The sequence below is a fragment of the Cygnus olor genome, chromosome 10 (assembly GCF_009769625.2).
Source record: "Cygnus olor isolate bCygOlo1 chromosome 10, bCygOlo1.pri.v2, whole genome shotgun sequence".
Lineage (NCBI taxonomy): Eukaryota > Metazoa > Chordata > Aves > Anseriformes > Anatidae > Cygnus > Cygnus olor.
The window spans coordinates 17,375,419-17,392,213 of NC_049178.1; the positions used below are offsets into that span (position 1 = coordinate 17,375,419).

General features: G+C 40.9%; 1 protein-coding gene across 2 annotated transcripts in view; it reads left to right on the top strand.

Moving 5' to 3' along the window:
- The window catches only part of LOC121075355, a 35,228-nt gene extending 19,307 nt beyond the window's left edge, over nucleotides 1-15,921 (top strand). For both annotated transcript variants that reach the window (XM_040568480.1, XM_040568481.1), the window contains 4 exons: nucleotides 4,447-4,655; nucleotides 5,177-5,249; nucleotides 9,331-9,448; nucleotides 15,253-15,921. In XM_040568480.1, the coding sequence (XP_040424414.1) occupies nucleotides 4,447-4,655; nucleotides 5,177-5,249; nucleotides 9,331-9,448; nucleotides 15,253-15,448 (596 nt within the window). In that variant the 3' untranslated portion in view covers nucleotides 15,449-15,921. The remainder of the gene's footprint in view (nucleotides 1-4,446; nucleotides 4,656-5,176; nucleotides 5,250-9,330; nucleotides 9,449-15,252) is intronic.
- Nucleotides 15,922-16,795: the final 874 nt, after the last annotated feature.

A 16,795-nucleotide genomic window follows, 5' to 3' on the forward strand; every position in this document is an offset into this window, starting at 1 on the left:
AGGAACAAAATACTAGTAGACATAATAACTAAAATCCCAAATAAGAGGTAAAATCCTCTGCAAGCCACTTCTATTTTAGCAGTAAAGACACAAAAAGTAACATAAAATTGAATTTCCCCCTAGAGTCATGCTAAACTGCAATTGTAAAGAGGAGAAAGAAAACTGGAAGTATAATTTTAATGAGAAAAGAAAGGAAGTGTTACTCATTTTATAATTCCTTTTGTGATATTACAGCCAACCCTTCTTCAAAGTTCAGTACTTCATTGCCTCTAAGGATGGAGCTGTACCGAGGAAATGTTCATAGTCCCATATGGATGCAGACACCAGAATTTGTGTCCACTCTGGTTTCAGGAAGGGATTGATCACCACCGGATGATCTGCCCGCTGAAACCTGCAGTCTCCACTCTGCTTTAGCCAATGTAAAACTTCTTTCATAAATGGAAACACTCATAAATGGAAACATATTTGTGCAAAGTGTGTTTGCACCATCGGAAACCATATTTTCCAGCAGAACCAGCCCCTGCAAGTGTATTTCATCTGTATTTCCATCGTTCTGCCTCTAACAGCTTCCTGGGGAAGGGGCAAGGAATGGTTCATTCCTGGTTTTGTACCATCCTGAGCCTCTCAGAGAACCTTTTAAACAAAAAGTCCCAGTCTGTACACTGCCAGCTCTGGTAAGCAAAAGACACGTTACACTGAGTATCAGTGCAGTGGTTAAAGCTCTGATTGCTGATCTGATCCCTAATAATGACCCAGAATAGAGAGTCTCCAGCTCCTATTACAAATTCTTGAGTCATCCGGTACCTCCTTCCCTGAAGCTTTTCATTTTCTTATGCACTGAAGCCATATGGTCTTGGCACACAATAGCTGTGCCTTACAACTTAACTTGCCTTTTGGATATTTTTTTACAGTTAGATCCTGCATATCAAGTAGAGCTATTCAGAAAGAAATGGGATACTTGATAGAGCCATGAGAATTTGGAAGCCAGTGGTCTGTTTGAAAATGAACTTAACTTTTCTCCAGGGTGTTTTCAGTAGGAGTTTGATCATCCATCCTTCAATGGCTGTCCTATCTCTCTGCTCCTTCGCTGGTGGGTTGCAAGCCCAGAGAAGGCAGCAGTGGTGGTAGGGTTACAAAATGCAGTCAGAGGGGTCATGAGGCATTGCAAATATTCTTGCAGTCTAAAGTAAAGAAAATCTCACTTCTCAGTCTTTACACGTCTTCATCCTTCGAGGTCAAATATTTTGTCGACTTGACCAGTGCAGCTGCTCAGGGCACATCTATTCCATCTCATGACATTTTTTGAGGTTTCAAATTTACTGTCTTTCCTTGTTGGAAGAAAACCCAAACTTTGTAATGCTTTTGTGAAAGGGAATTATATCCAAATGCCCATTTTTGGAAAGGATCTGAAAAGGTCAGATTTTCAATCTCTTTCTCTCCAGAGGTAACTAGAGAGTCTAGCCTGGACCTCAAAGCTTTCCCTTGAAAACTTCTGTTGAAATCAATATGTTTCCATGAAACATTTTGGCTTCAAAGAAGTAACGTACTCTGTTGGAAATAAATTTTGACAAAAAGGTTCAGCTAGCTTTACTCTCAGAAAATTCACGAGTAAATTAAAGCAATCATTGTAGTATTAATACATATTTTTCCTCCGATAATAAGCACAAAGGAGCTGTGATTTTTCTCCCCCCTCTCTGGTTGTGGATCTCTTACTCCAAGGTGGAAACACAGTACCCCAAGTCATTCCCATACAGATACTTCTTCAAAACATTTTACTTAGTTTTCTTAAACCCACTTTGCTTCTTATACCAAGGAGCCCTTTGCTGTCTTCTGGGAAGGTGCCATCACTTCATGATGGGTTTTAAACATCAGAAACCCTGTGATCTCAGTTTTAGCTTTGTTAGACAGCTCGGGATTATCTCCCTTGGCTACAGGGGTCTTTGTTTTTACATCCTGAGTGAATACCTTTTTCAACAGTTGCTAATGGATCTTGACAGAAGAACCAAAAATGATGAAACGTAACCAAAAAATCCTAAGGGTTACCTTCCACTGCATACCCATCTGTCTTCAGGGGGAATGACTGCCTCTACCTTAAGGGAAGAATTAGTCTGATGGGATTTTTAAAATGTGCATTTTCACTGTAAACTATGCAAATGCCTTGCCCACAATGTCACTTCTGATCTTCTTGTATATATGCAATGTTTTACTTCCATTTATACTGAGAGACCACAGACGGAGCCCCATGGCAATGGGGCTGCATGCACATCACCTACAGAGGGGCAGCTCAGAGAGATTCGGCACATTGGTGCCTCTCCAGCACTGACCCATGGGGCGCCTCTCCTGCCCCTTTCATTCCAGCACTACCTCCAGCATCATCACAAAACCAAACTGAAGCCTGAAGAGGTACATGGGTACTGTCATGCATGTAGCAGCAGGGTCCTGCCTTGCGTTTCTTACTTCTGGTTAGTTCTACAAATTTAAAACTATTTTCCCATAGTTTATATAATTAATTAATTTATTTTAACAGATGGCCTGGGGGGACAGTGGAGAGAAAGGGACTTATTTTCCCTCTCTCAGAGTGCAGAGATACCAGCTGAATTGATTAAGGTCAAGTGTGGGACTCTGTTTTGAAGTGAGCGTGCCTTCACTGCTTCTTCTCTAGACACTCACACATGGCACCTTTTGTCCTGTTTTTATGAACTATCATATACGATGACGCCATAAATCGGGTGAGAGTTGGAGGGCAGGTGAAGAGCCTCATTCTGTTACCATTAGTTACACGCTTGCACCCATTTTGTCTGTAAATTGAATAAGAAAGATTGCAGCAGCTCCAAGTGTGTTGCATGTCTCAATAACAATTAGAAGGAGCAATGGGGGCTGTCTGGCTATTCTTATTCTTTCCGCATATTTAGTATAAATCCTGTGGTAAAACAAGAGGGCTTGTCTTGCGGCAGAACATGCATTCATTTTCATAGGGGGCTGCCTTGTGGGTCTGTCCTTTTCTCCTCCATGGAAAGCGAGGGGAGATCATCACTGGGCTTTTATTGTTTTGCCTTGCTTTTCCAAAAGTCTCCATCTCAAGACTTCATTTGGGAGCCTTCTGTTCTCCTAGGAAAGGTTTAAGGGTGTTTTTTGAGGAGGTGCATCCACTTCCACCCTAGCTGTGCAGGTGGATGGTGCAGCAGCATCCATAGTCCTTTGGAAACAGGTTTCTGAGTGTGCTCACAAGGTCAGTACCAGGTGAAGTGTCACCTGGGAGTTTAGATACAACTCAGAGGCTGGGCTATGGATATGGTATCGATCAAATGGTCACAATCAGCACTGCATATGGTGAGCCAGCCCTTCCCCTCTGCAATAAAAATCCCTCTTTTTCTTTCCCTTTCTAGGGAGACCTGCTTGTAGCACACAACCTTTCTCCAGTCCAGTGGAGAACATAGCAGTAGCAGCTGTAACTTCCTGCCCGTGCTCTGTTTGCTTGCCGACTGCTCACCCAACATCCAGCCCTAGCGGCTGCTCCCTCCCTGTAAAGTTCACCATAGGGCTTACAGGTGTAGCCTTGTTTGACTTTCAGGTTGGGAATAATCCCGTTGGCTTCAGGTGCCTTGGTACACTGTTTTTTGCTTATTAATAAGGGCATTTAAAGCTGATTTTGATATTAAATTAAATGAAGCTAATTACAAGTCAGCACCGGAACAATAGTCAATATCTGTATTCTTCTAGGAAAAAAAAAAGCACAACTTTTGCATAGTTCTGATCCAGTAAATCTTTTCACTTTCGAATGTTTGTGTTACTCTGGCAGTGCGATTTGCAGCAAATAAGGGCAGGCACCGTGACCACCATACCCATGCACCTGCAGGTATTCCCAGTGAGCTCCTGCCTAAAACTGGCTTGGTTTTGTACTTCATCTAGAGAGCACTTTGGGGAAAAATTAGTTTGCTTCCTGTAGTACCTGATGTCTGGCATAAAAAAAAATCTGCATTTGAGCAAATGAAGGAATACTTTGCTTTTCTTGTTTTGGAGCTGTTGCCAGCCATCAGTGAGCGATGCTCTTTACAGTCCCCAGCACCCGCGAACCGCTGGAATTGCTCACGCTCTGGGAAGCTGCAGTTGAGTGTTTGGACAGAAGATGGTGCAGTGTTCAAAGCTTCGTCCTGCTGGAGTGTCAAACTCCGCTTTCACACCTCGGTTTTATGTGAGCTACCAACAAGCAAACCTCGCACTAGTTAGCAACTTAAAAAAAAAAAAATATATATATATATATATATATATTGCAATAACACACAATTTGCTCCAGTTTGTGGAGCAGTGAATTAAGGTGGCACATATATATGATATGTATATATATATATTACACATGCATATCTACATGAATTAATAAATAATCAAAAATATATTCTTTTTTTGTTGAATTCCCACACTGACTTCATCACCCTTATTTTAATTCAGGGATTAAAAGCATTGCCCTTGCAGCAGATGTAAGCAAACCCAAGGATGTGCAAAGGATTGTTGATGTGATTGTGGCTCGATGGGGCACAGTTGACATTGCATGCAACAATGCTGGAATCAACATGAACTCTGCAAGTGAAGATACTTCACTAGAAGAATGGGACAAAACTTTTAATGTTAATTTACGAGGGTTATTTTTGTGCTGCCAGGTGAGTATGAAATGCTGTTCAGGTTTGTTTTGCAAGTGGGCAATGATTTTCATAATATTTACTTTAACAAGTACCACTTTTTAAAAAATATATATTTTTATTTTTACTAATTATCACAATAAAATTGATCCTAATTTCCATGGGGTTACTGAAAGATTGGTTTTATGTCAATTAAAGACTTCGGTCAATATTTTCAAAAGCAGGTGGTAATTTACTAGCTGTCCAAGCTCAGGCATTTTTGGAGGGTGATTATTTGACATTTCCTGAAAAGCAGAAGGCTTTGGGGGGCCGTTCCCAACATCAGTGATTTTTAAAAAATATTGCAAAAGCAAGGAGGGTCTGAAATGGCAAGGGGATTTTTCCTGCATCAGCCATTTTTATACCAATTTTTTATATCAAGTGCTTAAAAAAAAGTGTTAGCACATAAACTCTTCTGAAAAGTGAAGACTAATTTATTATCATGTCATTATTAGCACAATCACAAAAAGGGTCACTGGTCTTTCCTTTAATTTCTGTCACAGGCTGCAGGCCGCATTATGCTGAATCAAGGATATGGGAAGATAATTAACACAGCATCTATGGCAAGTTTAATAGGTGAGTGATGAGAGCTAACAGTTGTGCTTCAGAATCCATATTTTAATTACTACCGATGCTATTTGAATCAATTAAACCTGTATTGGGAAGGAGTAAATCACTGACATTTTGTATTAGAGGAAATGTACTACAAAATTTTTATTGATATCATTTTTCAACATTTATCTGTCCTCTATGTTTTAGAGCACTTATTACTTTTTATAGAAGAGGCGGAGTCACCTCTGAGCCTGATGCACTGATGGCATGGGAGAGGTGCTGATGCCCTCCCCAGTAATTTTGGGAAAACGCATTTGAGTGTGGGAATCAGTGCCCCAGCGTTGTTTACAAGCCACCCAAAAATTTTTGTGCTGCTCTTCACCCTGGTACCTGCGGTTATATTTCATTATTGTTGCCAACAGGTGTCTCCACCGACGCTGCTGAATCAGCAGTGTCGTCAAAAGCGCCAATAAACCATTGTAACATATGGAATGAAATCCCTACTGCTGAGCTAATCTGGAAGGCAGTTACATGCTGGTGAACTGAGGCCCATGTAACAAAAATTGATCAATTACACAAATTAAGCATAGCCCTTTAGGAATTTATTTTATTGGTCTGGACATCTGTTGCAGTATTGTCCAAATCCAAAAATCAAATGGTGCCTTGGGCTGCCAAGTTAGGCAAGAAAATCTAGTAGCTATAAAAGTACAACTGAAAACCCCTGTATTAATATCATGTCCATCTGCTGAATGTTACATAAATATGCAGTCTTTTTATTTTCCTTGGGAATAACATTTATTTTTACTGTGCCCAGTTTGACATTCTGTGACATTCTGTTCAGTTTATTGCATAGTAACTTTAAATGTTTCTTCAAAAATGCATTTATAATGTTGTTGTTAATTTTTTTTTCAAGTGTCTGTAGCAGCTGTTTTACTTATGCTTAAACACAGGCACCATCACTTCGCCCCAGCTTTGTAGAATAACAAAACCTCCCAAACAAAAGTAGTTTTGAAAAGATTGCAGAGTTAAACTTCATACCCCTATGAAGCACAACCCCGAGCGTAGCCTGGAAGGGACTTTGCAAATTCCATTTACTTATCCCTGAAAGTTAGTGCGTGTGGACACGGGTAGGCCAGAAGTTAAGAGACGAAGGGATGTGTTTACCTTCTGAACCTGTTTGAATCTTGGCATGGAAAAAATCTAGTAGTTATAAAACTACAACTGAAAACCACGATGTTCATATCATGTCCATCTGCTGAATGTTAAATAAATATGTTGGTTGGTTGGTTATTTAAGTATGTTGGCCAACTGGCATAGTAAGAAATGTTTCTAGAAATAGTTAGGGGATATTTTTTTTTTTTTGTAGGTTGAGTCCTTCCTGAGAGATAGAGAAAAATAAGGAGAGTCTTAGCAGGGTAGGGAGGTTTTTGTTTGTGATTTTTTCCAGATACACTGCTTAGAATCAGTTTTAATTAATTGAAGATAGGCTGCATACATTTTGCGTATGTGCATTTTGATTCTGGTATTTGACTGGAATTATTCCAGACGTATGCTTCAGCAGCAGTGATGAGGCTGCTGCGGCTCTGCCATTTGTACAGGTGTAACCACGCTCTCTAATTTTTACAGTGAATATCTTTAGTAAGTGGTCTGTTCTCTCTGTGTGCACCTCTCATTAACATTACACTGCTGCTTCAAGGTCAGGCTAGAAGCCTTGCGCACCGAACAAGGTCGCAAAAACATTGTGTCAGGTGTTTAAAATGTAGTGCAGCTGATGTTTGCAGCATTTTTATCTGCTTTCCTCCCATCGCCTCCATGTGAAACACAAGTGAGCGTCCTCCCTTCATACAGGCCGTACAAACTTATTTATTTATTGATTGATTTTTTTGGTGTCACTGCTGGAGGAATGGCTTTCTCATAAGCTGTTTTGCGTGGGTTTGGAGGGTTGAAGATTTGCTGGTCTTTAAGAGAGCACCCAAAAGGGCAGCTTGGGGAAGGGAGAAGGAGGAGGTGCAGGTGCTCAGCGAGGCGGTGGTACTTGAGCTCTTATAACCTGAGCCAAGAATCTCCAGAGGGGGATATTTCATCTTCTTGGTTACCTTCCTTAGCCATTTGTACAAAGACGAAAGAACTGAAATGAAGAAACTCTTAAAACCTCTGACTTGAGCAGCCACCCCGAGTCAGAAAGCGGATTCTGGTATCTCCCAGCAATGTGCTGCTCTCGCCCACGTGGGCAGGAGGTGCAAAGAAGGTGCCAAAACTCCTATCCTGTTAGCAAACACCAAATGATTTATCACAGACAGACGTGTTTGGAAAGTTTAGCAAAGAACTGCTATTGGGAGGTTGTGAGGTTAACTGCCAAAGTTGTACCTAACTTGGAGCTGATGCACAGCAATTAATCAAGAAATTAGGTTCCACTCTTGTTTGAGAGCCCCCACGGAGCGCTGTGTCTGTGGGGCAGCAGGCACACACAGAGTGCAACACGGTTCTGCTGGTAGAAATGGGAATTGTTTGGTGTGGAACAAAAAATCGGTGCCGGGTAAATGCTGGCAGAGGGGGCCAGTGTGTGAAATGCTCTTTGCAGCGTAATTCTAAAAAGGCCTAATTCGAAGCAAACTTTCAGCACATGCAGAAAATAATAATATATATTTATTGTTGCCCCAGTCTGGTATGTTCTTCAAATCTATTCACAGATATCTATGTTCAAGGCCCGGGTGCTTATTCACATGCTCAGTAATGTACAGCAGGGCTCTCCACCCTTTCAGAGCTGGGATACCTCAGTTTGGTACTGTCTTCTTTACACCCTGCAAATTGACACACTTGAAAACAATAGTTTCAGACAGCAAGAGCAATTGTGGATGTATGGCGATAACACGGACGGTGGTGGTCTGGAAGTGATACACCAGTTTAACTTCACAGGTTGGGACCAACCCAATGCCAACTGCTATACCTTATGGGGGCAGTGTCACCCAGGGTGCAGTGCCACCCACCCCCCCATGCTACAATTGCTTGTTTTGTGGTTTCAGGTGCTCAGCACTGGTTTTTCCCCACTGTCCCTCCAAGAAGTGCCTTATTGATGTCCGGTTCCAGCACGGTGCTAATTACGGATCAGTTTTTTGCACCAAATTTGCTTAAAAAGATCATGCCTGCACCCAGGTCAGAGAAAAGTCCAGAGAGAGACGTTGTGTGGGTGTAAATCCCAACAACCGGGCTGATTCGGGTTGACTCTGGTGGGTTTAAGGCACTTTACACCCACCAGGGATTTGCCCTTAAGTAGCTTTCCTGGGAGCACTGCAAGCGTGAGAGCTCGCGGAGGGGCAGAGCCACCCGAGCACGCAGCACTAGCAAGCCTGCACATTGTAATTAGCAAGCCGATCATTTTCCCTCTGTGACTGACATGTGACATCTCTGAAACATTTTCAAAAGCTTCAGATTTTGAAAGTGGTGGGTGTTTGGAATTTTTGGGACGCACCTGGGCTCACATCCACACAAACACTGATTAGATAATGTGATGTGTTTGCTTCAGACTATGGATAATTTAAAAATTAAGGAGAATAATTTGTTCCAGGAAGCTATATATAATATAGTATGTTATATAAAATCGATTATGCATACCTATTATATTATATTGCATTATTTTATATTAGTATTACAATGTATGGTTATTTTACATAAAATGTACCTATGTGTATAATATACAAATATTATATATGCTACGTTATAATATAACAATGCAATGTTACATATTATTATATATGATTATTTATCTTTCTTGTAAATAGTCAAATACTTGCATATGTATGTTTAACATCTTGCTTTTAGCTTTGCCCAGACAGGGAACATTTAAAGTGTTTTTTTTTTTTTTTTCTTCTTTTCTTTTTTTCTCCATTTCTTCCAGTACCCCAGCTGCCGAGGTAAAAATGCGAGGTGGCTAAATAGAAATTTAGAGGTTTTTTGGTGTGGCTAAATTGTTGTCGCTCCCCGCCTAGTGTCAGGGAAAACAGCAAATAGTTCATCTCAGTGCAGGGAAGTAGTGTAGTGCTTAAACTTCCCCGCACGTATTAAATTGTGGAGAATAAATATTTTCCTATTTCTGACTCCCTTCCAGTTCCGCACCCACAGAAGCAGTTGGCGTACAATGCCTCGAAAGCTGGGGTCGTAAAATTAACACAGACGTTAGGAACTGAATGGATTGACAGAGGAGTAAAAGTCAACTGCATTTCCCCGTAAGTAAAATGTAGTCTCATTTTGAAAGTACAAAGAGAATGAAATGTTCTAAAAAGCTCAAATGAGCAGTATCTTGGAAAATAAAGTTTCTAATTAGCAGGTGGATTGCATCCCTTTTTATGTTGTCTTTTCCTTAACAAAGGTTTAAATACTTAGAACCAAGCCTGCTCTGTTGCTGTGTATACTCAGGGATTTAAGAAGAGGTTTTAGCATTTGATAATAGGTTTTCCAATAATGTGAAGGGTAGTTTTTAGCGTTTCTCTTCCAGATGAAATATTTCCTTAGTCTGTCCAAGCCTTCTGCGGTTAAAGAAAAGGCTTTTGACACTTAATAGACAATACTTCTTTCCCCTTTTTACTTGAGACAAATATATAGGCACTTTAAAAGCCACATTGTAGTGCTGTAATTGAGATAGCGTTCAGCTCTGACAGTTACAGGAGGCCAGGTGTAATTTTGTAAATATATATATATATACTTATTACAAATTATATTTTCCTCACTTTTGGAGGCTTAAAGCTGCATGTTTTATTTTATGGTATTTATTCCCAGAGCAAAGTTTTCTTGCCACTTTTTCTCTCCCTGTTTCTCACACACATGCCCAACACAGTCATTTTATTAAACAATTAACAGTGCATGATAGCGCTAAGCAGAAACCCAAGTGGATGGCGCTAATTGGAAGCGGTCAAATTCTGTAGACCATTGAAGTCAATCAGAGTAAGTAAGAAGGGCAGGATTTTAACCCAGGAGTTAAATTGTAATAATGAAGATATAATGTACGTCAAATTAGGAAAAACAAATTACATATTTTAATCCACAAAGTGGAATAAAAAAAAAAATCACAGAGCTCAATGGCAAGTGCCTGTGTTTTTACTGTCGGTTTGCTCTCCACTTCCTTGTGCTAGCTGTCTTCCTTATGATTATTTATTACTAATTATAGCAGTGATTCTAGCCTTCACTGTATGTGATCCATGGATTCTTTAAACAGTGTCTTACTTTATAATAGGATTTTCCCCATGCCAATGCTAACAGCTCTGCAATAGTGTTCTCACAACTGGGTCTGGTGAATTTACACTGGCTTTTAGGAGCCAGGGGAGATGAACAGAATTAGGGAAGCCCAGCAGGACCTGGCAGAAACCGTGCCTGCAAATGCACAGGTAATCTTTACCAACAGAGATGGGATAGTATTTCATATTCACTGTGATCATGAGTGAGAAGGCTCTTAGAGGAGGAATTACCCGTTTTTAAGGGGTTTACATAAATTTAAAAAGTATCCGCCAAATGATCAAAATTCATTGCTTTGTGTAAGTTGGAAACCTACACTTGTATTTGAAGAAGTTATGTTTTTGGAGACAGTTGTCAGTGCATGGGGGAAAAACAGTCTCGCTTTTCTTTCTCTACTTTTTTAAGCCAAAATGAGGTTGCATTTTTACCACCTGTACCTGTCTTAAACTCCCACTCTGAGGTCAAAATCCTGTAATAGGAAGTGGGATTTTTCTTTGCATTGCAATAGCCAGGAACAGCGCACAAAGGACAAAGGTTTCTGCTGTGGTTAAGGTCCCCTGCTCAGCACACAGCAGCTCTCTCCAATGCAGCTGGGACCTGGACTGAAATGCTCTCAAACCCCAGCAGTGTTTTCTTCCCATCACTTCAAAGCTTTGGTTGTGCCCCTCCTGTCCAGCTGCTCAGGTAGCTCTGGGTCATGATTTAGCATGGTTTGTATCGCTCAGATCCTCCTCACCAAACACAAAATCTGCAGGTGCTTCTGCCTATATGAGGAAAGAGCCTGTGTTTCAGCACAGGTTTGCATCCATCCTCAGACCCACAGACCCTACCAGACTTGTGCCTCTGACTCTGGCACGGCGGCATCTTCAGGTCACTTGAGCGTTGTACTCGACACCCAGCAACAGCCTCAATGCATCAGTGCATCTGTCAAGGCCACTGGAGTACTTTGCTGGGTTGAAAAATGTCCCAAATGCACAAGTCTTTCTGAGCATAGATGTCCAGTTTAGTGTGTAGCTTTTTGAGGGCTACGAGGAGCACAAGTGGTAGACAGAAAGCATGACAGTACCCCGGATAATCTCTGGAGAAGTAAAATAAGTAGGTGTGCCCTTAAGTCCCTTGCTCTTCTTACATTCAGTTTCTTTAATGCTTTAAGGCATTCCCAGCATACCTCTGTCTGAAACTCCAAACACTCCAGGCTGGCCTTAAACATTATTTCACCATGCAAACCTTTTGGCCTTTTTTCCTTCTTCCTATCTGGTCACTTTTTATCAACTGAATTTCTTAATGAGTGCATAAAACTTATGCAGACCAATGCATAAAAGTTATCAATGCATAAAATGTTATGGCAGAGTCCTCAGCATAATTTATAGCATTTATAAAATTGAAGATCCAGCCTTCTCTTGCTGGCCGGCAAGTCTCTAGTCCGTGAGGAGAAAGAGGCTGAGGCTCCTCAGATGCTTTGGTTGACATTGCCCATTGCTCCAGGCAGAGCATCATGGTGCTCAGCCTTTCTGCCACCATCTCCAGCAATTGCCTTGTAGCCTGTTGCAGAGCTGGTGCCACGCAAAATAAAAGTGCTGGACGCTTATCAAAAGGGACGTGGAGACTGGGCCACAGAGTGGACATAAGGGTGAAAAGGGAGCTTTACAGCACCGACAGGCGACGTGCCCAGCTGCCCACAGAGTGTGCTTTAGTTCCCTTCCTGGTCCCTGCAGACATTTTGTATGAGTTGGGTGTGATGGAGCAGAGGACTTTTGAAGACCTCTGGTTTTTGACATGGAGCGTTGGAACACCTCATTTTGCAGCCACCGTGCTGAATCAGTGGCCATTGTCTGAGCTGAATGCTTTTAGTCGGGGGTCAGAAAGCAGGTAGGGCAGGATCACCCTGGGTTTGGGGTCCTCCCCATCACGGGAAGGAAAGGCAGGAGAACTAGCACCCCAGCATCACCTCAAGGCGTCCCAATTAAGCAGCATTACCATCCCCATTAAGCAGCAGTCCTTGCTGGTAAGTATCTTTGGACTTAAATCTAATTCCTTGGGAGATGTCCCAATTAAGTGGATCTCTTGATTAAACACTTCCTGATTAAGTGGAGTGTACTTAACTCATTCAAATTAATAACTCATCTGAAAGAAATCAAGTTACACACAGATGGAATCTTTTTTTGCTCTCATTTGGGGATTGAAGGCGCGTAACAATTCCAGTTAAGTATCTGGTAAGTGATATTTTTCCTAATGCGTCTCTCGAAGTGGAAATGTTTGAGGCAATTGTTTCTTTTTCTTTTTTTTTTTTTCTTAACGTTTCAAATTGTCCTGTGTATCAATAATGAAATATTGATGCTCATGTCTAATGTTAAGGAACCAGCAGTTTGATATTACATTGACATGCAACAGAAAGTACTGATAGGCTCAGCACTGCATATGAGATGAGGTAGGGAATTAATGCATTGGCAGTTGTCTTTGCTGGAACTGGTTAGAAGCCAACTAAAATCTGCCTAAAAGGGTTCGACAACATTAAATTGCCCAACTTGGCACCAAAGCTTTCCCAGAAGATGTGTAGTATCAATGACATGCCTAATATTTATAGTGCCATCAGTATGTGTGTTTGCAACTTTAAGTTTTGTGCTATATTTTTTCTCATTTATGTAACAAAAATTTGTAATGAAGTTTTGTTACACTTCAAAATTTTTGCTGCTTGAAGTCAACGTAAGGAAAGGTCAAACAAGAGGTGCAATCCTGTGATTTTCAGGTTGCAACAATGAGACCAAAGATAGTTTTCCCAAACATTGAAAAATACCCTCTTTTTAGTGAAATCTGTTGTGCTGGAGGAATGTGCATCATATTTCCCAATCTGCATCCCCTTTTAAAAATATTAATAAATTAATATATATATATATATATATAAATAATAAAAACATAAGGATTTTGTTCTGATCTCTGATAGTGTAAAGCCAGAATGATTATGCTGATGATTTTGTAAGCACAGAGAGAGGCACGTAAGGGAAAGGAGTGCAACATATTCCACATCTGCTGCTGAAAGCATGTTTCTCTCTGAAGAAAAGCAGTACTCGAGGAGTTTGGGTGAGCGAGGGGGGAGACCTGGAAGTGTGCTTAGGGGAAATAAGTGAACTATCAGCAGCCCTATACTGGAATGTGTTTGATTTTATTACACTGCCAGAGCTTAACCAAGCTGTGCTGCTCGGTGTTTCTGAACTGCTCTGGTGTTTATTGACAATTATAATAAAAAATAAAAATAAAAAATAAAGCTCATATTTAAATCCTGCCCGATTAGTGAAAACAGAAACATTTCGGGGAAAGTCTGAATTAGTTCCACTTTGTAACAGAGTAAATAGAAGATTTCAGACTTCATTTAAAACAAAAGGTAAATCTCATACCCAGAATCCAGTGTGTCTCAAAAAATTATTTCCTTGGAAGTATAAATTGGGATGCCAATGAAGTTTCAGAACAAAACGGGTATTTTTATACTTTGTTCATTTCATATTTATCACTAGCTTGTTTGCTAATTTTCATTTGCAAGAGGCAATTCTTCCAGCTAACTGGCTGCCTCAATGGGCCACTGATTTCTTTGAAGTGACAGTCTGTAAATATGCATAAAAAAGAGATGCAATTAGCGTGTGTGTGGTTCAGTGCAGCCTGATTTCATTGGCAAGTTTACCCACAGTGTTGATAAGCTACATTATCTAGAAAATTGGCCGCTGAAAAACAGCACCTCTGATTGCCAGCAAAGGTTCCAGATAACAGGGTGCTGAAGAGAAATATAATTGAGGTTGAATATGTTAACCAAGGTGTCACATGCTCCTTAGAAGCGCTAATTTATCAGCATGTTGGAATTTTTATTAACATTTGGAATGCATTTCTACCACACTAATGAAGTGGAATTGGCAGTTCAGGTTTTAGTTATTGTCATTTCTGAGAAGTTAAATGTAATTTCTCGTTAGACACAGTTATGTAAATATATTTGTTCAGGGGCTGAAAAAATTATACATTTCACAAAATACAAATATGTTGTTAAGGAGGAGTATGACAAATCAGTCGCAGTTAAAGTCATAAAAGCCAGCCAAATGTTCGCCCTGCATTGTGCTTTCCAGAGCATCACTCATTTTTAGGGCACCTGGAGAAAATGAACTTAGCAGAGTTTTAATAAATGGTGTAGTCACTTATTAATGTAAGGCAGGCAAGACAGGTAAATGCGTTGTGCTTTGTCGGGGTATTTGTTTAAGGGGAATTGCTCTGTGCTGTGTCTCTCCTTTTTTGTGTGGAAAGAGTTTGGGACTGGGAAAGGTGCTGGCTTTTGTTTTTTGACGTATGGAAAGTCGGGCTGTTTTCAGTTTCTGGGCTGTATACAAACATGCCAAGCAACATTATGCTGCAAAAAGAGAAATCAGAAAAGGGACGGCAGTTCCCAAGAGTAGCAACAGACCTGACTTGAGGCAGTTCTGTTTCCAATGCCATGCTTGTTTTCTGTAAGAAAATGTAAATTGGAGATTATGATGAGTAACCTGAAAGTTAGAGGGTAACATTATTAGGCAAGAGGACAGTGTGTGTGTTCTCATTCTAAAATAAATTCTCTAGGCCTGCCCAGCAGTTGTGAAAGACAGTAGGTAAGAAGTGTTACCGAAGTTTGCATGATGACCTTCAGTTGATGCAGAGGAGGCGCAGCTTGCGGCTCTTCTTCACGCCACTCCATAGCCTTCCTTCTGTTTTAACACCTCGAACACATGAGTGCTGCCTTTCCTCTCAGTCAGACCCATCCATAAACCTGTGCCGTGTGTGCTTTTTGCAGGGGCATCGTGGACACGGCGCTCATCCGCTCCGAGGCCCTGCAGCCACTGGTGCAGCGCTGGCTGGCAGACATCCCCGCAGGAAGGCTGGCTCGGGGGACGGACCTGCAGGCCGCCGTCGTCTTTTTGGCCTCTGAAGCCTCCGACTACATGACGGGCCACAACCTGGTCATCGAAGGGGGCCAGAGCCTGTGGTGAGGGGTCCTCCAACCGCCCTTCTTGGGAACACTGTTCGCTTTGCAGAGTAAGTAACAGAGATTGGGATAGTCCCAGCTTGGGCCTCTGTAGATAAGTAGCCAGCTAATATGAAATGCTTGTTTTCTTCTTTGGGGTGTTGCTTTGGAGACTCATATAATGGGGAAAACAAACAAAACACCACACACACACACAAAACCCAACAACTTAATTTTCACCATTTTCATGTTTTCCACTACGCTATCATATTTCTGTTATATTAGCATTTAATGATATAAAGGCATCTTTACTGCAGTGAGATTTGGCTATTATTTAGTTTAACAGTGGGTATTTTTAAAGCAATCAATATTAGCTGATCTGCGCAGTTTATTGTTCGTAGGCTATTTTTTGTATTCAAGTTGTTCCAGTGACATCTGTGAATGGTGAAAAACAGTTGGATGTAGTGTTAAAAAAATAAATTAGTTCGTTGCATTTGAACCTGAATGTTGCCATTTTATATTTACTGGTGTTCTTAGTTTTTGACAGTGTTTTTATACAAACACCCACATAAATGCCCCTAAAAGAAAAGCAGTGCATTTAATGGAGAATCATGGTTGGCAATTATAATGGCTCTAATCCAAAGACCATTGAGGTAAGTGGGGGGCTGCTCATATGCTTTAAACGCATGTATAAGTGTTGATACAACTGCCTCTACGTTCTCCTTGATAGGCAGATGTAAGCAAAGGTCTTCCAAATTATTTTCCCCCTGTAAAATTCTGAACAAAATTCCTGGGTGTAAATCAGGGCCAGCTCCAGCGGTACTGAAGCAGTCATGCTGGCTGAAGAGCTCATCTCAGCAAGACCACTGGGTTCATGGCTTATAGGCAATAAAATGTGGCACAATAACAACACTGGTGATAACGCTCTGAATTTATACAGACTTCCATCCTGAGGGCCTTTAAGCATAACCTTAGGAGAATTTACGGGAAGGAATTCACTTGCAAATCCTCATGTCATTTGTTTTGCATTTGGCAGCTCTTTGTTACCATAACATAAATAATTGTGGATGAATGTCATTACTTTGATTAAGTGCTACAAGTCCATACATTGGCTAGCCATTATTGTGGTGAATTGCTATAATGGCTTCAGACTTGACATTCACCGCCACATTGTAAGGTATGCATCTCGCTGACGTACTATCATCGTTATCGTGGATAAAGTGCAAGAAGATACTTGTCTTCATTAAATTTTCTATTAGACCATTGATAATTAATACATATCTCATGTTTCATCTTGAGTCGTTTTTCTGGGGAGTGTTGCTGTTAAGCGACTCACGGCTAGAGCTTTTTGGCTTGAAATCCCTGCCTTGTG